General features: G+C 43.5%; 1 protein-coding gene across 21 annotated transcripts in view; it reads right to left on the minus strand.

Annotated features, from left to right (window-relative positions):
* The window catches only part of LOC117229125 (uncharacterized), a 180,054-nt gene that overhangs the window by 15,082 nt on the left and 144,010 nt on the right, over positions 1-20,962 (minus strand). For 15 of the 21 annotated variants that reach the window (XM_076523634.1, XM_076523640.1, XM_076523648.1 and 12 more), the window contains 4 exons: positions 18,881-19,045; positions 12,227-12,592; positions 3,374-3,634; positions 909-1,171 (listed from right to left, as the gene is read on the minus strand). In XM_076523634.1, the coding sequence (XP_076379749.1) occupies positions 909-1,171; positions 3,374-3,634; positions 12,227-12,592; positions 18,881-19,045 (1,055 nt within the window). The remainder of the gene's footprint in view (positions 1-908; positions 1,172-3,373; positions 3,635-12,226; positions 12,593-18,880; positions 19,046-20,962) is intronic. The other 6 variants (XM_033485317.2, XM_033485314.2, XM_076523651.1 and 3 more) reach the window with 4 other exon arrangements.

Genomic DNA, 20,962 nt, shown 5'->3' on the forward strand with positions numbered 1-20,962 from the left:
TCTACTCTCGTTGGCCAGCGTTTTTCGTTTATTTTGTTTGAGTCAACGGCCCTAGGCGGTCGACCGGTCGAATTCCAGATCAGCTAGCGCGAGGCGGCCGAGCCAACGGCGCCAGCGGTCGAGCGGTCGAATCTCAGCTCAACTGGCGCGAGGCGGCCGAGCCAACGACGCCAGCGGTCGCATCCCAGTTCCGCTGATTGGCTCGGTCGCCTCGCGTCAGCCAAGCTCGTCTCTCATTGTACACTGTTTGTCCTTAATAACTCGTAAACGAAGCAGCGGATTGCATTTTCGCTGAGGGAAAAGTTACTTCGAATAATCTCAGGAACGTCATAGTTCCGGATTGTGAAATATGGAAAGAGGAGCTACGATTATTCGAAACTCGTGGCTCGTTTTTAACTATAAAAACGAGCCGCAAGGAAAAAGTTTCTTCAAATAATTTCAGGAATCACTTCTTTCAGGATGGTAACATAATTATGGAATAGCCTCTATGGTTACCTTTTCAATCAATTTAAGATTTTCAATCAATCAATACGTGTCCTTTTTACAATAGGAAGCGTTTGTGTAACTTTTCTATTGTGTCGTTCGGAAAGTTGTTTCGTTTTTCATAAAAATCTCATTTTGTAAGAGTGTTAAACAAACACTTGATTCAGTATTTTTCTAAATGTAAAACAATAAGATTTCAAAGCTACCAGAAAAATGTCGAAAAGTTTGCCTTTACTCGTAACATTAAAAAAATCGGCTTTCATTTCTTCGCGAAAGAACGACCCAATATTATGTTCGTTTATGTTTTACTTAATGACTGTATCATGTACAAACACAAGACTATCCGAGTCATTGTGTCACAAGTCAATGTTGACACAGTGGGACTCGAGAGAGTCCCAGAAGCCTTGCTGGAGCATGTAAGTCACCTTTTCAACCTGAGGGGGTGTGCTGGCTCCCCGAGCGCTCGTGGGGAACGGGCTGTCCCGTTCGGAGTCCAGGTCCTTGTGGCCGTTCAGACCGCTGAAGCTGCCGATGGAAATGCTTTCGCTCTCCGGCGACTTGTACCCGGAGTGCTGGGAGTGCTGCGACTTGTGCTGAGCCGCGAGCTCCGGCGGGGCTGACTGGGGTGCCGAGGGCAGGGAAGACGGTGCCCATGACTTTGCCTCGCTATGCGGACGCGTCAGGGGTTCTGCCGAACAAAGAGACGAAACGCTTCATTCCAGCAAGCGAAACAAGAGAACGAACCCTTCAGAAAAGTCTTTGTTCGTGATACCACGGCCTATGAAAAAGTAAACTGAACCAGATAGGCTCGTGGCTACTCGAGAGACCCTGTAAGTGCCCCTACGGGGATCCTTTGTTCTGGAAAAAGGTAACGAAACCAAAGTTATCGTCCTAAATGCGTGCTTTTCAATCAATTTCATCGACACGTTGAATTTTCTTTTTTTTTTTTTTAAATGAAAAGATACCGTTCAATTGTAATTAGTGTTACCATTAACTCGATTTTTTTGAAAAAGTGACTTATGCCACTTTCAAAATAAACGGCTCATATAACCCTTGGAAAAAAGTATTCGTTCATCTTTTAAAACGCGGTAACCTTTTTTTAAATTGGTCTAATCGACTTGAATATTTTTATTTATTTTTTTAAGTGTTAATGGGACTTAGTTTACGGGACAATGACCAGCATACATTTTTTTTTTAAATTTTGCTATTACATACAATGATAACGAAAGATAAAAAGACACTCGTTTTTTATCTTTTTTATCTGAACCTTGGGCGAAAATTTAAAAAATGCGTTTGATACATTTCGGTAACTTAGAATTGAAAATTTCATTGAAATCGGTTGACGCACAGTCAAGCTACAGCCACTCAAAGATGGAAAAAAAATTACCTGTTTTTAATTTAAATTCGTAAAAAAAATTCGATGTTCACAATCTTCAATTGCTTATAGCTTGTAACAACGTCAAGGTTATTTCGATGAAATTTTCAGTGTGCATATAATTTACCTAGATCTACGTTTTTTTAAATTTACGCATTTTTTAAATTTTCGTTACAGGTTCAAGTAAAAAATATAAAAAACAAGCGTTATTCTGATTAACCGGAATCTACAGTACTTCAAATTTGAAATGACGTTGAAGTTAAACGCTTAACCCCTTGACATACAAATAAAACGGAATTTGATGCACCCGAAAAATACTATTTAATTTGCTTCGACTGAACAGTTACGTGCAAGCTGAGGAAGAGAATGTTTTATTTTGAAATTTGGATTACCGATTCGCGGATGCAACTTTGTTATTGGCACTGTCGAGAAGGTGGCAGGGTGGGGCGTCGCGAACATTGTAAACAAAGCAGAACCGACGCACGAGTGAAGCAACTGAATAATATACTGCACGGCGTCCACCGAAAACAGCTGTTGACGAATTAGAGTCGTGGAAGTCTACAGTGACGCATGAAACGAATGACGACCCCAACTCGTCATTGTATGTCAAGGGATTAACCCTTTGCACTCGAGTGGCGACTCTGAGGCACCATTAAAAATACTTGTTCGCATTTCGAAATAATTCGCAGATTATCAGACTCGTTTATATTCTAAAAACTGTTGCCAATCCGAATGCTGTACGGACCACAAGACTCAGTTTCATGTGCATAAATTATAGTAAATTGTATAACATGGAAATATTGCAGATCAAGAAAACAATTTCGGATTTGGACTTAAAATAGCTTCGAGTACAAAGGGTTAATACTTGAAGAATCTACAAACTCTGAAGTCGAAGACAATGGATCTTTATGCAAATTAGAACTGTGCAATTTATGATCGTGATTCCGAATCATAGTAATTTGACTGGCGCTTTCCGAGGCAACTGCTGGTGTCACACACTCTTGTACTACTAATGAACTTCGGCCTCCGCCGAAAACAGCTGTTGACGAATTAGACTCGTCAAAGTCTACAGTGGTACATGAAACGAATGACGACACCAACTTGTCATTGTGTGTCAAGGGGTTAACCTCTTGGCATACCATTTTCATCGCAGTTACTGCGATTGGAAACTTTCGATTTCCCTTAGAAGGGAAAGAGAATCGATGCTCATCGTGTGCCTAAATTTACGTGAACGCTTAAATAGTGACGACAAGAGATTAGAATTTGCTTCCAATTATTTATTCCAAAATTATATTCCAATTTGAATGGACAGAATAATCAAATCTATACTCATTAAGTTATTACTGGAAATTTTCACGACGAGAGCTGGACTCGTCAAAGTACGGCAAGAGGTTAAGCGTCTCTGCGAAGAATGGAAATTCGTGAAACTGTAAAAATCAGATCGATCTACAAAATGTTCAAGGTTCGTTAAAAATTCGAAACGATCCAAACAGGGGGATGAGGATAAATCGGTACCTTCTCTGACGTTTTGCGTGACAGTGAACGTTTTCCCGGTGTCCAGCGGCACCGTCCAATTTACGGGCTCGGGGGACCGCATGATCATTTGCTCGGGCGACTTTACCCTGGTCGGCTCCGGGGGGCTTTTCACCACCGGCTCGTCGTCGATCCATGGGCTTGCTGCGGTCGCGGACAACGGCTGCGTCTGCGACGGCGGTGTCGACGCGACGCTCGAGTCTCCGGCGGTCGCATCCCCGTTCACCTGTGGCTCCGCGGTCACTGGAACGTTTAATCGGGGCTTTTAGCGACGAGGTATACACCGTTCTAGTTGGACGCCCACCCCCCAGGGAAGCATGCACTCGATGCATCGAGTCCTCTCGCTGTTATTTCCCCTATGAGCCGACTTTAACCGGCGAGCGTTACGCACCGTCTACCAACCCCTTCCGATCAGTTTACGAGCACGTTCTGTTCTTCTGCACGAGCATCGAGAACGACGATGCCAATGATACCGGTTGAAACTTCGGTCAAGGTCACATCTGACGGATATCGACGGTGCAGGTTTGTCTAGATCAGTGTTTCCCAACCGTTTTTTGGCCCACCCCGACGCATCGGTGATCTCGATGCACCCTTCCCAGCATAATAATAGAGCAAGTTCCGAAGTATAATTTCTCCCGGAAATGCCAAATTTCGGGTTACTGTGAATTTTCTTGTGTTGGTTCCATGTCTGGGTAATTTATTGCTATGTTGACGATAAGGGTCGACGGAGTCGGTGAAGAGCGCGATGCGGCACGCGATGCGAATTCCCGAGAGATAATACGAAATGGTCTGTTTGAGTGTGAGTCAGGCGAGAAAAATCGCGGAGCTACAAGGTACGGTAATTTCTCCCTAATTCGAGCTCAGATTGAGCACAAAAATGGGCAATTTAGGAAGAGGAGATACGATTATAATATTGCGTCTCGTTTTAATAGCTGTTGACAATCGGTAACTATAATAATCGTATCTCCTCTTCTCAAATTTTCTATTTTTGTGCGCAATCTGAGCGCTAATTAGGAAGAAATTACTGTACGTGTATAGGTATTAAATACGTGACCGTCGAATCGTGGCATGTGGCCTCCGAATTGCCATCGAATTGTGTTATATGACCTCTGAATTGCTTTAGAATCGTGTAATATGGCCTCCGAATTGTCTTCGAATCATGTTATATGGCCTCCGAATTGCCTTCGAATCGTATCATGTGTCCTCCGAATTGCCTTTGAATCGTGTCACGTGTCCTCCGAATTGCCTTCGAATCGTGTCATATGTTCTCCGAATTGCCTTCGAATCGTGTCACGTAGTCTCCAAAGTTTCTTCGAATCGTGTTACGTGGTCTCCGAATTGCCTTCGAATCGTGTCACATGGTCTGCGAATTGCCTTTGCAATCGTGTCATGCGTCCACTGAATTGCCTTCGAATCGTGTCATATAGCCTCCGAATTGCCTTCGAATTGTGGCAAAAAATTAGCATTACTATGTGTTCACATTAACATGTACACCTGTATTGCCGACTGGAATCGCGGCTTAGTATTCTCAGATCTGTCGATTTCAATCCCGACCTTCGAACATTTCTGGGTGAAATTACTGCAGTTCGACGCTTTGACTATGGCGTCGACGACCTCGAAAATTTCGTACGATTAATGTATTTCATTTAATCGAATTCAATTTGTAAAGTTGCCCCTAAAAGTATCCAAGATTGCCTAAGATATTCTACGTTGAGAAACACTGGTCTAGATAGTTGCGCAAGTTGGGACGTTTTAAAGGAACGCTCGAATGTCCTGACTGTATTTGGAGGTAGAATTAAACGCATCGATTCTGCTTTCAATTTCGCTCTGTCTTCATCATTCCACTTGTACAAATTCACGGAGATCCCTAGACCGCTTATAGCACGACGCGTCGAATAAATTTTCTACCCGACTTCGAGTTAACCCGGCCCCCCTCGTCCTGTCTATACTGGGTGTCCCAGGTTTTAATGTTCAAACTTTGTCAGTATATTCTATGGCACAGAGTAAGAAAAAAATGTTATGTAAACATAGGTCATATAGAGCTTTATTAAGAAGTTATAACAAACATTCAGAATAGGAGGAGTAATCAACTAAAAAAAAAAATAAAAAATAAAAAAAGATCTCCGATCGATGTCAATCATGTATTGTCAACAATGGTTATTAATACATTTCGAAATGTATTATTCAAGCCAATGCTCGCAGTAACAGCAAGTTGATTACTATTTCTATTCTGAATTTTTGTTATAACTTATAATAAAGCTCTATATGACCTATGTTTACATAACATTTTTTCCTTACTTTGTGCCATAGAATGCACTAACAAAGTTTGAACATTAAAACCTGGGACACCCTGCATAAAAGCAACAAAGATCCCTATAGTCCAGGTTATTACAGTAGAATATCAGAAATATACATTGCAAGTTTATATTCCGTAATAAGGATCTTATGTATTATGGATCTTATCGAGGTAGAATCGACCGAACTCGGTTTTCCAGGACAAAGAACAATTTTCCCTTAAAGATTCAAGCAAAACCGATGCATTTTCCTCTATCGCTGAGAGCAGGCGAATTATTCAGGCGCTCATGGATTATGATAATTCTCGTCCCGCGTTTAAATCTTCTACGGAAAACGGATAGATCGAACGTAAAACTCCTGTGAGAGGGAAGATTTATGAGATGGAAAACATTGAAATAAGGAGTATCAATGGACGATAAAAATATATCGACGTCTTTTTTTTTATCAATGTATCATTATTTCCGAAGCTTTTATTCATATAAACGCGCCAGTTGCCATCTTGAAACTAGTCTTTTGGAAATATCCTAATTTTTACATATCACTTTTATGAGATGGAAAACATTGAAATAAGGAGCATCAATGGACGATAAAAATATATTGACGTCTTTTTTTTTTATCAATGTCTTATTATTTTCGAAGCTTTTATTCATATAATCGCGCCAGTTGCTATCTTGAAACTAATCTTTTGGAAATATCCTAATTTTTACATATCACTTTTATGAGATGGAAAACATTGAAATAAGGAGCATCAATGGACGATAAAAATATATTGACGTCTTTTTTTTTATCAATGTCTTATTATTTTCGAAGCTTTTATTCATATAATCGCGCCAGTTGCTATCTTGAAACTAATCTTTTGGAAATATCCTAATTTTTACATATCACTTTTATGAGATGAAAAACATTGAAATAAGGAGCTTCAATGAATGATAAAAATATATTAAGGTCTTTTTTCTATCAATGTCTCATCATTTCCGAAGCTTTTATTCATATAATCGCGCCAATTGGCATCTTGAAACTAGTCTTTTGGAAATATCCTAATTTTTACATATCACTTTTATGAGATGAAAAGCATTGAAATAAGGAGCTTCAATGAATGATAAAAATATATCAACGTCTTTTTTCTATCAATGTCTCATTATTTCCGAAGCTTTTATTCATATAATCGCGCCAATTGGCATCTTGAAACTAGTCTTTTGGAAATATCCTAATTTTTTACATATCACTTTTCGAAACAGATCTTTCGTTTAACAATCCCTCCTCCCTCCGTAGAAGATTTACCGCGAATTCTGTTAGATTTAGCGAAAGAATGGACGCTCTCGCGGTGCGTAACACTTGTCCCTTGGCTATCAGAGCGACGAAATTGATATCGGTCCTCGTCCAAAAGCATCCCCCCTCCCCCCCCCCCTCCCAAGAAAATAAAGCAAACGTTCCCAGCTGACCAACCGGCCGGCGTTCCAAAAAGATCGTCGCAGTTATACCAGCGACGAATCAAAGCGATCGAGTCATCGAGCGCAGATACAGGTATGTATATATATATGTATATACATGTATATATATAATACCGGAAAACCATCCAGCCACGTTTACCAGGATTTCTACACAGAGTGGACACAGAGCATTTTCCAGATAGAAGTACACTAGCGTACTCAGAATGCAGGAGAGAGAGAGACACACGCACAGATAAATATATGTATACATATTACACAGAGAGATAGAGAGACGCGAGCGAGCGAGCGAGAGCGCGCGCGCGCGCACACACGCACACAGAGATAGAGAGAGAGAGAGAGAGAGAGAAAGAGAAAAGATAGAGAGAGACACAAAGTGAAGGCGGAAGACAGTAAACACTAGATATCGTTAGGGTGTGGCAGACGGTCAGAGGTGTGTTCTGCGTGACTGTATCTGTCTGTGTGTGCGCGTGTGTGTATGTGTGTGTGAGTAGACGTTCGAGACGCGAGTCGCGCAACAGGTTGACAAAGGGCGCCGAAACGTTCGCGCCGGATGCATTGTTCTCTCTCTACCGCGGGGGATGAACGCGATTTATATCGATCGCGACAGGATTTTTGCAATAAAAAAAGAACGACAGAAAAATAAATCGAAGCGAGAAGAATCTCGTGAGTCGTTTGCGGGGCACTCGAGATCGAAGGCTCGTTGACTCATCGATCGCGCAGCCCTCGAATTAATTACTGTTTTTTACCTGCGCCGGAAGTCTCTGTGTGAAACGTGTTTGCGGAGGTTGTACGGGTTCCGTTTCGAGGAGGATTTTCATAAATGTATCGGTTTCGGTTGTTTTGTGCTGTGTGTCGAAACGAATATACCGCTTGCACAGTTGGCTAAAAGGAACCCGTGAAACAAACAACACTTGTAACCAACCCCTCGTCGCCGTCCGATGTTCTTGGAATTCGTTAATCGCCGCAACAAACGCGTCGATCGTAGCAGTTTCGTTCGATAAACACAGAAGTTCCGAGCGAAAGGAGACTCTCTTGTTATTTCTGTCGCAGACAGTGCACGCGTCATCGTCGTCGCGAATCCTCGTGATCGAAGTTCTTCGCACCGCGAAAAAGATAATCGAGTCAAATCTCTCCTTCTGTCGATTCTAACAAGTTGGAGAAAGTGTAGCAATTTTTTCTAAGGTTCTTTCTTTCACAAAAATTCTTGGAATTCGTTAATCGCCGCAACAAACGAGTCGATCGTAGCAGTTTCGTTCGATGAACACAGGCATTCCGAGTGCAAAGAGACTGTCCTGTTATTTCTGACGCAGACAGTGCACGTGTCATCGTCGTCGCGAATCCTCGTGATCAAAGTTCTTTGCAGCGCAGAAAAGGTAATCGAGTCAAATCTCTCCTTCCATCGATTCTAACAAGTTGGCGAAAGTGTAGCAATTTTTTTCAAGGTTCTTTCTTTCACAAATGTTCAGCATGTTCCGCAGTCTACGCGGATCGCAAGAGCATCGTGTTGATTTCCCAATCCCTCGATCCGTCGTTCGAAGAATCTAGCGAATCGGTCGGGCTGGCAGCAACCGATGGCTCTCGAATAATTAATAATCGAACCTCTCGAATTAATAGCCGTACGCTTCTTCCAGTGGCAGTGTCAATGAAACGTGTCCGCGTGGTTGTACAAGTGTGGACTCGCGAGGGAAGAGGATCCGGCGCAACCGCTAGCCAGCGAGCGCGACCGTGTTCGACTTTCCTTTTCCGTTTTCGAAACTTGGTTCCAGGTTTGCGCGTACTCGACGGTAGATTAACGAAACCCGGGCGGATCGGGGCAGCTGTCCTGGTCTACTTCGCGCGGAGTAAACATGTGCGGTGGGGAGGGGGGGGGGGGATCTTCGCGGGTCGTCTCGCCGGGGGCCGTCCTCGTTGCTCTGAAAGGCGCGGAGCAAAAGAGGAAGAGAGTAAAAGAAAAGAAAGGGAAAAATAGAGAGAAAGACAGAGAGAAGAAAAATATATATATTTATATATATATATATATAGATATATATAGAGAGTGAAATAGAGGACAAAATAAAGAAAGAGAAAGAGAGAACAAAATAAAGAGAGAGAAAGAAAAGACACAATAGAGAAAGAGAAAGAGAGAGGACACAATAGAGAAAGGGAGAGAGAGAGAGAAGAAAGAGAGGAAAAAATAGAGAATAAAATAGAGAGAGAGAGAGAGAGAGAGAGAGAGAGAGAGAAAGAGGGAGAACAAAATATATATATAGAGAGAGAGGAAGAGAGAATAAAATAGAGAGAGAGAGAGAAAGAAGGAGGAAAATACATATATATAGAGAGAGAAAGAGAGAAAGAAGGCAAAAAAATAGAGAGAGAAGAAGAGAGGACAAAACAGAGAGAGAGAGAGAGAGAGAGAGAGAGAGAGAGAGATAAAGAGAGGACATAGTAGAGAAAGAGAGAGAGAGAGAGAGAGAGAGAGAGAGAGAGAGATAAAGAAAGGACATAGTAGAGAGTAAAAATAAAGAAAGGAAGAGGGAGAAAAAAATAGAGAGAGAGAGAGAGAGAGAGAGAGAGAGAGAGAATAAAATAGGGAGAGAAAAAAGAGAGAATAAAATAGAGAGAGAGAAGGAAGGAGAAAAAAATAGAGAGAGAGAGAATAAAATAGGGATAGAAAAAAGAGAGAATAAAATAGAGAGAGAGAGAGAGAGAGAGAGAGAGAGAGAGAGAGAAAGGGAGAGAGATTGAAAAATACAGAGAGAAAAATAGAGAGAAATATTGAAAGACGGAGAGAGAAAGAGAGGGAGAGGGAGGGAGAAAGAGAAAGAAAGATCGAAAGGCAGAGAGAGAAGGAGAGATCTAGGAAGCCAGAGGCGACGTACACTGTAAGGAGATTGAAAGAGAGAGAGAGAGAGAGAGAGAGAGAGAGAGAGAGAGAGAGAGAGAGAGAGAGAGAGAGATAGGAGGCCAGAGGCGACGTACAGTGTAAGGAGATTGAAAGAACGAGACTGGACGACACAGCGAGTACCAATGCGGAAGGGGGGGATATAGATCTTCTAGGTCGTCCCAGAAGCGAGACAGCTTTTCTCGAGGACCGTGCGATAAATTAATAAAGCGTTACACTCCTGCGCCGGGGAGAGCACGTTCATGCTGCGAGCTGGCGAGATTAAACGTGAGCGCCGGTTCGAGAGAACGGTTTTAAGAGATTTCCGTGACGAGGCTGCTGCCTCGAGGATCGCTCTTGTTAGTTCGAGAGACGCCGCGCCAGATCGTTTAGTTATATTACGGAACATCGCCGGGATCGTGATCCACGGATAAGTGAAACTAGGGGGAGAGCTTCTTCTATCTTCATCTGCCGCTTTCTCCGTGAGAATAAGTCGATCGGACGATTATACGGTGGACACAGTGGGATCGAAGAATTGATCCCGCGGAATAGCGTTCTCCCCAAAACTTTCTGCTCGAAAACCGGGGATTTCGTCGACGATGTAAGTGTTTCCGTTGGTATCGATTGCGACGGTACGGTTAGTCACGATCTAACGGAGTGTTGGATGACACACGTACATTCGTGCATGGTTGGGATTTTGTGCTGACAGACGTCGAGCGTGTTGCATACTACAGCGAGTGATTCGATCGTTACATCCAGTTGCATCTGCCGAGGACTTTGCATTGGAATTATTGAATGCGAGCTGCGATTAATTGTTATTTACTTTGACGAAGTATCGACGGTTCTGTTGAAAGGTGCGCACTCTTCTGTTATTTGCTTTATCGGTATTATCGGAGGAACGCTCGAAATTATTGAATCGATAACGTTGAACGGTACCTGAATCGAGAATCAACAGTTTTAATTAACGATGGTTAACACGTTTACCACCACCACCACTTTTTTTTTTCGTACGTCTATCGCCCAATATCGTCTATCAGTATTTTGCAAATGCGGCGCATCTTTCTTAGAAATATTCAAATAATTTCTCAAACGAAAGTTCTAGAGTTCCCGATTATTATGCTACGTATATTACGATTACAGATACTAAAACGCATAAAATTACTTTAACAATATTCACGCGAGCTATGAAATCGTGAACGTTACGCACGTGCGACGTTGATAGCGAACGTGTTAAAGAATCGGGCGAGAGCGGTTCAGCCCGCGCCATTGGATATCGACGGTCAGACCTACCGATCGACATCGGTGCTCGGCGGATTGCCCTTCGGCAGGCGCGCACACCACTTAGCCCTTTAAATGATTTTTAATACCCGGGTACTTACTCGCAGTTCGTCTTCGAAAGCTTTCGTGTACGCACAATTGATACGAGCGTCTATCGCCTCGGATAATTACACGTTGATTCACATTCGACGCAATTTTCGATTGCCTCGCAGAATCAACCCTCAAAACATCAATGCTTCCAAAGAGCTAGTTCCATGCTCGAGTGTCTGAACCACAGATTGGGAAACGCTGTGGCAGAGTTCGAGTGGTGTGATTGTCAAAGGGCACTCGACAGGACGAGACTGAAAAGCCGTGCTGCTGGGACGACCTCTCGACAGAGACAGAGACACAGAGAAGTACAGAAATAGACAGATAGAGGGGAGGAGAGCGAGATAGAGATAGATAGACAGTTAGAGAGAGAGAGAGAAAGAGAGATGTATATGCAGGGTGCCCAAAAATGTCTCGCAATCCGAAAGTAGGGAATTCCTGAGGTGATTCGAAGCAACTTTTTCCTCAGCAAAAATGCAATCCGCGGCTTCGTTTACGAGTTATTAACGAAAAACCGTGACCAATCAGAGGCGAGATCATTTGGCGCGAGACTGCCGAGCCAACGAGCGGCACTGGGCTCCGTGCGCTCGTTGGCCGGGCCGCCTCTCGCCGAGCTCGCCTCTCATTGGTCATTGTTTTTCGTTAATAACTCGTAAACGAAGCCTCGGAGAAAATTTTCGCAAAGGAGAAAGTTGCTTCGAATCACCTCGGGAACCTCCCATTTCCGGATTCCGAGACATTTTCGGGACAGCCTGCAGAGTGATATATATACACAACAACGAACACGAAAAGCGTAAAAGATCGTTGCACGTTCGAGCGAAACAAATTAGCAACAGGCCGAACGGCAGATAGCATGCTACTTACTAGGTTGGACGGCGGTAGCGGCTTGGTTTGACGCGTATCGACTATCGGAGGATGATTTGGATGGATCGGCGGCGGCGGCTGCGGCCGCAGCCGCAGCTGGTTCGTCGCGGGCCGTTTTTGCCTGAGCTTCGTTCGGACCTTGGCACCGGCTTATATCTTTAACACGGTCCGGCCTGGCCGCAGCGGCAGCGCTCGACGCAGGTGGGTGATGGACACTCGTATGAACTGAATGCTTTACCGGGGGTTTTACAGTGGTACTAGCGGTGGTGGTGGTGTTGGTGGTGTTGGTGGCGGTGGTGGTGGTAGTGGTTGAGGGTTTGGCTTGATGAAGAGGGCGATGGGGAGGAGCGGTGGTTGCGAGGAAGGCTAGAACATACCGGACAAGAAAGTACAATGATGAATAAAGGCCGACACCCTCCGTCGGGCGGGGGGGAACTTACGCTGTCGTTGAGCCTCGACCGGCAGCCCTGCTTAAAATGCGACCGGACACGGTCGTCTCGCGTGGAGACGAGCCTGGTTTCCGGTGACCGGTCCTAGACGACGCCTCCTCGGCGAGCCCTCTTTCGCGCTTTCGATCAACGCTCGGTTGCGTATTCACCGATCGCATAACCCTCGATCGGCGGATACCGGGACCCTCCCGACCCGCGTCTGTGTACCGTCAATCAACGACAATTTAAGAAAGAAACCCCCGTCTTTCGCTACCGGATATTCCAATAATTACAGAGCACCTAACATATCATAATCAACCATAACGGACATGTACTTGGTGCGACGCATCCCAATACCAACCAATTACCGCATGCAAACTGTTCGAAACTCGTATCAAGCTACTGTATATATATATGTACTAGATGGTCAACGGCTAGGCTACGGTACGTGTGAACGACTTTAGTCAATGTTACGACAGAGTCCAGGCTTGTGCTGTGGCGTGCAACAGTTTCGAGACAGATGTTCGTGTATGAAATCGGTGTACGCTTGAACGTTCCGTTCTCGAAATATTGTCAAAACGATTCTATGATGATGCAAAGTTATCTCTCGCGTATATAACGTTGTATATAATAGATAAGAGAGTACATTTTCGGGCTAATTTATTATAAATTGAATCCAATTCACAAATAGGATCAACGAATTCCATTACCCCGGTGCTGCAAGTATTTTTCCTCCCCAAGTATCAAAGTTACACCCCTCCTTCGAGTCAAAATTAAATCTCGTGTGCACTTGAATCTATTTCACAACAATTCTCCTCGTAAAACCAGACAATTTTTGTTTCTTATCTCTCCTCGTTCGTTACACTTTTTCGCTCCTAGATTTCGATAATATCAAATTTTCTGTTGATTTAAAAGAAAGAAGACAATATTTATATTTAGTGGAACGTGTATAAAATCTTCACGAGTCTGACCCGTTGTTACAGTGCGAGGGGTTGAAGTAAATGTAGGCATGAATTACAGTAATGTCTCTCTAATTGACGCTCAGATTCTCCACAGAAATGGACAATTTGGGAAGAGGAGATGCGATTATTCGATAGCCTTGCGGTTCGTTTTTATAGTTACGAATAGTCAGCAATTATAAAAACGAGCTACAATAAGCTCGAATAATTGTATCTTCTCTTCCCAAATTTTTCATTTTTGCGGACAATCTAAGCGTCGGTTAGGGAGACATAACTGTACTTGTATTCACAGTAATGTCTCCATAACCGACGCTTAGATTGTGCAGAAAAATGGACAATTTGGGAACAGGAGATGCGATTATTCCGGCTTTGTACCATGTTTTTATAATCGTTGACAATCGGTAACTATAAAAACAAGTTGCAAGGCTCGAATTCGCAAGGCTCCTCTTCCCAAATTGACCATTTTTGTGGACAATCTGAGCGTCAATTAGGGAGATATTACTGTACAGTAATGACTGTATCCTAACTGACGTTCCGATTGTGCAGAAAAATGGACAATTTGGGAACAGGAGATACGATTATTCCGACTTTGTACCATGTTTTTATAATCGTTGACTATCGGTAACTATAAAAACAAGTTGCAAGGCTCGAATTCGCAAGGCTCCTCTTCCCAAATTGACCATTTTTGTGGACAATCTGAGCGTCAATTAGGGAGACATTACTGTACAGTAATGACTGTATCCTAACTGACGTTCCGATTGTGCACAAAAATGGACAATTTGGGAACAGGAGATACGATTATTCCGGCTTTGTACCATGTTTTTATAATCGTTGACTATCGGTAACTATAAAAACAAGTCGCAAGGCTCAAATTCGCAAGGCTCGAATTCGCAAGGCTCCTCTTCCCAAATTGATCATTTTTGTGGACAATCTGAGCGTCAATTAGGGAGACATTACTGTACAGTAATGATTGTACCTTAACTGACGCTCCGATTGTGCAGAAAAATGAATAATTTGGGAACAGAAGACACGATTATTCCGGCTTTGCACCATGTTTTTATAATCGTTGACTATCGGTAACTATAAAAACAAGTTGCAAGGCTGAAATTCGCAAGGCTCGAATTCGCAAGGCTCCTCTTCCCAAATTGACCATTTTTATGGACAATCTGAGCGTCAATTAGGGAGACATTACTGTACAGTAATGATTGTACCTTAACTGACGCTCCGATTGTGCAGAAAAATGAATAATTTGGGAACAGACGACACGATTATTCCGGCTTTGCACCATGTTTTTATAATCGTTGACAATCGGTAACTATAAAAACAAGTCGCATGGCTCGAATTCGCAAAACTCCTCTTCCCAAATTGTCCATTTTTGTGGACAATTTAAGAAGAGGGAATACGATTATTCGAGCCTTGCGGCTCGTTTTCATAGTGATCGACAATTCGTAACTATAAAAACGAGCCGCAAGACTAGAATAATCGTATCTCTTCTTCCCAAATTGTCCATTCTTATGGACAATCTCATCTTCAATTAGAGAGACATTACCGTAGCCTTCGAGAAGAAGATTTAGAAGAAAATTAGGAGGACGGAGTCTAGAAGAGAATTCAATACCAAATGCTACCGCTGCGATAACGCCGCGTTTCAACGCGTGTGTTCGACAAAGTTAGCACTTCGGTCGGTCTCCTGCAGCACCGGCAAACAGAAAGTACAGAATCTGTCGAAGCGGAAACAGTTGCACGCCGCTGTACAAGTTGCACGAGAGAAACAATTCCGGAGAAAGTAGATCAGACATGGTTGCGGGATATCGCTACTGTGGATCCGGACGGACCCTGCATTCGCCGGTACACTGACGTCCGCCATTCGAGGGTTAAACACGGTCAGAACCACCCCCTAAACCGATAGAGTACTCTCGTCGCTCGGCTAGTTCACGCTCCGGCGAGCTCTTAAAATTAACCCTTTCGGTACGAGCGCGTTGTCCGCCGTGACACTCCCACTGTACGGGGCGCCGCGCCGAAAATGCGCACAAAACGCAGGATCGGTCCACTTTTGTACGAAGATTTTCTTAAGCGTTAAGTAATGACTGTGCTTAATCCGTTTCTAAATCTTTCTTTAAATGTTTCCTGTAAACATTCTGTAAAGGACCTACAGAAATATGGCTTACATGGATGCCAGATGTATTAGGCACTCGTCCATATTGGTCATCGGATGGATGCCGGATACATCCGGCGCTCGTACCGAAAGGGTTAAACCTCCGAATAAAGGAGCCATCGAGAAACCAAATGGAAACTGAATTACAGCCGCGAGACGCGCGTAAGACGGCCCCGAGACCTTCTCTCCACTGAAAGTAGAGAAGGTCTCTCCTCTTTCAGTGGAGAGAAGGTCTTCCTTTCCTTCGCGTCTGCGAACAGGTTCGTCTCGGCCAGTGAAAAAGGTCCCTGCGGTCGTCCGAGAATGGTCGGCGAGCTTGCTATTTTCGTCCGGCCACTGGCTATGTCCCCCTTGAAACCGATCCGCGAGGGTTTTGGAACTCGATGCGACCCCGACAGAGGGGCAGAAACGGCGAAATGGACGCTTCTATTGAATCGGAAGCGATTGGACTCGAGCGTCGGCGCATTGAGAAGCAATCGAAACATTTAAACGGGCAACGAATAGCGTTGTTCTTCGTTCTTTGTAGGAAAGGAGCGTCGTTCTTCTAACATACCACAGGAATCATTGTGTTTCGAGACCGATCACCGTTCACCAAGCATCTCGCAAACTCCTTACTGCTCGCTCAAGCTACTCCGTTTCCTCTCGAAACGCTAAATCATTCCGAAATACACGATCGATTGCAACACTACGGACAAATGCAAAACGAAGAGATACGCAGGCCATTTATAGCTACTCTACCGTTCCTTCTCGTGTACAAAAAGCTCGAGCAAACCGAATTTCGTGCGTCAGAAGGGTCGAGAGATTCGGCTTCTAGGTTGCTCGACGGGAAAGGCCGCTCGAGGAGGCTGCAGTCTCTCGATTTTCGACGGTCCGCGCGATCGTCGAACATTTTAAGCAAGGCTGCGCCGCTTCGGCGAGGTTCATTCTTATTTGGAGAGGTCGTCGAGGGCTGAAGGGTCTCACGGAGTAATCGAACCCGCGCGGAATCGCGTCATCTCGGTTCGCCTCTCGCTATCGCGATCACCGCGCGATCGTGTCGCGATCGACGGGAGCCGAAATCGTGCGACTGTTCTAACATTGCGACGCTCTCTGGCCGAACATCGATCCTCCGAAAACGAAATTTCCCGCGAGACTTTCTCTGTCCAGGAATCTTTTTAACCCCATCGAGAACTATAAACACGTTTCAGCTTTCATTCAATCTTATTTCGACATTAAAATTCAACGAGAAAGCCGCGCTCGAAAAATGTTCCTCTTCGATTTCCGTTCGCCCAAGTCGTTCAAACAGCAATTCGATGGAATGTTACGTTCATCGAGATTTAGTCTCGAAGGGGTTAGTTAGTATTTCAGAAGAGAATCGATCGCGATTTACGGCGAGTTATCGAAATTTTGATTTGATCCGGCAACGTGGACGATGGATCGATTCGAAGCACGGGTCTGCGTGCCTGTTCGTTGGTACAATGCCTAATTTCATCGACTCACGAGTCTTTCAACGAAGAGGGACAAACGTTTCTTTTGTTTCGGGACCGAGAACGCGACGGGCGGTTCGATCCTCTGACAATTTCGCGACCGTAAGGGGTGAACGAGTCAGAGTTCGGGCAGAAACTGAAAGAAACAGAACCAAGTAAACGGGGCGAGAATCGTAGCTTCGACCAATGTGTCCGTGCTGTTCTTGTTCTACCGTGGAATCCTGACTGCAAAATGGTTACAAATCGAACGATTTCATTCGCACGACTCGATACAATGGCTTTTTAAAGTCTTGTATGAATCGACTCGATTATGGCTGAGCACTGGAGTCTCAAAAACCGTGTACACAGGGTCGTAAAAATTGTTTAAGAAATGGTCCAGAAGACAAGTACGTTGACGTAAAACAAAATCGTTTAAATAGCAGCAACATTTCAACCCTTAATTGTCAAAAAGACTCAATGGACCCAAAAAGTCCTCTTGTCGTACTTTGACCAGTTCGACTCGCCATGGAAATTTTTAGTGATAACTTGATTGTAGTAATAAATTGTATAAAAAATAGCGATAGTAATGTAGTAATAAATAGTACTAATAATAAATAGACTCAATGGACCCAAAAAGACCCAAACTTAACCCTTTGCCGTACTTTGACCAGTTCAACTCGCCATGGAAATTTTTAGTAATAACTTGATTGTAGTAATAAATTGTATAAAAGAAAATAGTAATAGTAATGTAGTAATAAATAGTAAAAAATTGAATATAGATGTTATTCTGTCCTTTAAAATTGGAATAAAAGATCTAATCTCTTGCCATCAATATTTAACCCTTTGCACTCGAAGTCATTTTAACTGTAAATCTAAGTTAATTTTTCTGACTTACGGTATTTCCATTTCACGTGACAAAGTGCATTTTACGCATATGAAATTGAGTCTTGTAACACGTACAACAGTTAGACCACTCGAGTGCAAAGGGTTAAGTAAATTTAGGCACGCGATAAGCATCAATTTTCTTTCCCCTCTAAGAAATGATTGCAATCGAAAACTTCCGAATCGCAGTAACTGCGAAGTAAATGGTATATCAAGCGATTAATAATAGTTTGACCTAACAATAAAATGTTAACAATGCTGCCTACAATGATACGCGTATTTAAATTTTTCACAGGACGAGCAAACATTTAATCAAATTATTTACATCACGATAAACAAAAATAACGCTGATGATTAGCGTCAGCTAATCCACTCGAGCTGTTCCAACAATTTTGGAGGTCTCCAGTGACCCAGCCACCGCAGATCGAAACCTGCCCGACGGAAGCAAATCGCGCAGCCTCTCTAGGAAACCGCACGGACATCATTGGACAAACTAACACATCCGCGACGGTTCGGTCGACGTGTTAGACTGTTTAGGGGTCAAAGAGTCGTAGAAGAGGCGTTATCTGGTTAGTAGACAGGGATTTCGGTGGGTGTAGGGTTGCGGCATACAGTAAGAGGGTTGTTTAGGGGGCAGGTGGGTTGGTAGAGAACCGAGTTACGTGTGAGAGAGAGAGAGATAGAGAGAGATAGAGAGATAGAGAGAGGTAGATAGAGAGAGAGAGAGAGAGAAAGAGAGATAGAGAGTTGGGCTAGCGGGCAGCTGGCACGTGGTACAGAGAACGTACATTTCCGATGGACCTGCGGGGGCCTCCTGTGGAACGGAGTAGGCCCTGGGCCCGAGGGTGGTGGCGGTAATGGCGGCACGCTGGTCGACGGACCCGTCGAGGAAATCGTCGAGGGTTCCCGTATGCTCCAACGCACGCGGCCAGGGCCCGTGACTGAAACACCCGCTGCCACTCCTGATCAATCTGATCTCGCACCGGTGATCGACGATCGTCGCGGTTGGTATTTGCTTTTTTGTTTCTGGTCTCGCGAGGTCGGAGAACTAACTGCCCGATTCAAGGGGTCTTCCTACTTTCACCCGTTTCTATCGTTTATCTGCGGCTTGGAACATGAAACTGGACTTTGTCGAACTTTCGAGACGCCTTTCCGCATGCACTTTCAGGGATTTCGTGAAGATTTCTCGGTCGATTGTATCGGGAACTGGCAGTCGTGACGTTACGGGGGGAAAAGAGGAATCGAATTGGCTGATACTTCATTTGAATATAATTTGTTTCGTAGATTGTTCTATCGAATTAGGGGGAACTGCGGTCGACTGCCAACTTCTCAAAATCTGATAATACCGTGGAGAAATTACAAGTTCGCTTTGCCCGACTTGTCTCATCTTTGATTTCTCGGCACATATTTTCAGCACATTCTTGTTGCTGTGGAACACTATCTTTGCTTCATGCGAAAGAGATACGGAAAGCAGAAGTTGGAGTTGTTTAATCATCAGAGTCCGTGGCACCGATCAGAAACAAGTTCCTCTGCCCAACTTGTCGATTCTGCACAGTATTATGGAATGACCAGGATTATGGGGGGAATTGGGGGAATTGGAATAGGTTGATTGAACACTATAGTCCGGATCAGGATGGGCACACTGTATTTAGTAATTTTACTATTTGAGAATGCTTGCATTATTTATAATATCAATGGTAGACAGAAATGAAAAATATCGTTCAAACTAAAATTTAAGTTTGCAAATAGAAATCATGACATTTTAATCTATAGTTCAGTAACTACATAGTTCAATATAATCAGGAAATCTTTATAAACGGTTTTGGAAAATCTTTAAAGCGACACTGAACTATTACAGTAATGTCTCCCTAATTGACGCCGAAATTGTGCACAAAAATGGACAATTTGGGAAGAGGAGATACGATTTTACGAGTCCTGCAGCTCGTTTTTATAGTTGTTGCCAATCGATAACTATAAAAAAAAACTAGCCACAAAGCTCGAACAATCGTATCTCCTCTTCCAAAATTGTCCATTTTCGTGGACAATCTGAGCGTCAGTTAGAGAGACATGACTGTATATTGTATTTAAATAGACACACTATTTTCAAAGTTTATATCGTATTCAGAATAAAACAATAGCGTTCGGACTTGAAACTACAACGAATAGAACTTGCGAATCGTTCCATCTCGCATTGAAAAAGCGCAGACTAAGAAAAGCAAAAACTTTCTTCGCAGAAGCCCATCCTGGAAAGGTTAATAGCTCCCTAAAAGATGATGAAAAGCCTGACGGAAATTAACGGATTATTTGCAGATCTACAAAATATGTACTCTACCAACTGAAATCTTGAAATCACATCACGAAACACGTTCATTGAACCATCGAACCTGATAATGAAAGTATCAAGCAACCAATGCTGATCAGCTTCGATCGATTCTGCTTCCATTTATCGAAATATCCATTAATTTACACCAAGGTGTTGGCAACCGTGCTAAATTTCGAGCTAAGCGGTACAGTAATGTCTCCCTTACTGACGCTCAGGTTGTGCACAGAAATGGACAATTTGGGAAGAGGAGTCTTCCGAATTCGAGCCTTGCAACTCGTTTTTATAGCTGTTGACAATCGATAACCGTAAAAAACGAGCAACAAGACTCGAACAATCGTATCTCCTCTTCCAAAATTCTCCATTTTTGTGGACAATCTGAGCGTCAATTAGAGAGACGTTACTGTAGCTCCAACGACTTCCCAGAACTGCAGTAATGTCTCCCTTATTGACGCCGAAATTGTGCACAAAAATGGAGAATTTTGGAAGAGGAGATACGATTGTTCGAGCCTTGAAGCTCGTTTTTATAGTTGTTGACAATCGATAACCG

Source organism: Megalopta genalis, chromosome 7, assembly GCF_051020955.1.
Source record: "Megalopta genalis isolate 19385.01 chromosome 7, iyMegGena1_principal, whole genome shotgun sequence".
NCBI lineage: Eukaryota > Metazoa > Arthropoda > Insecta > Hymenoptera > Halictidae > Megalopta > Megalopta genalis.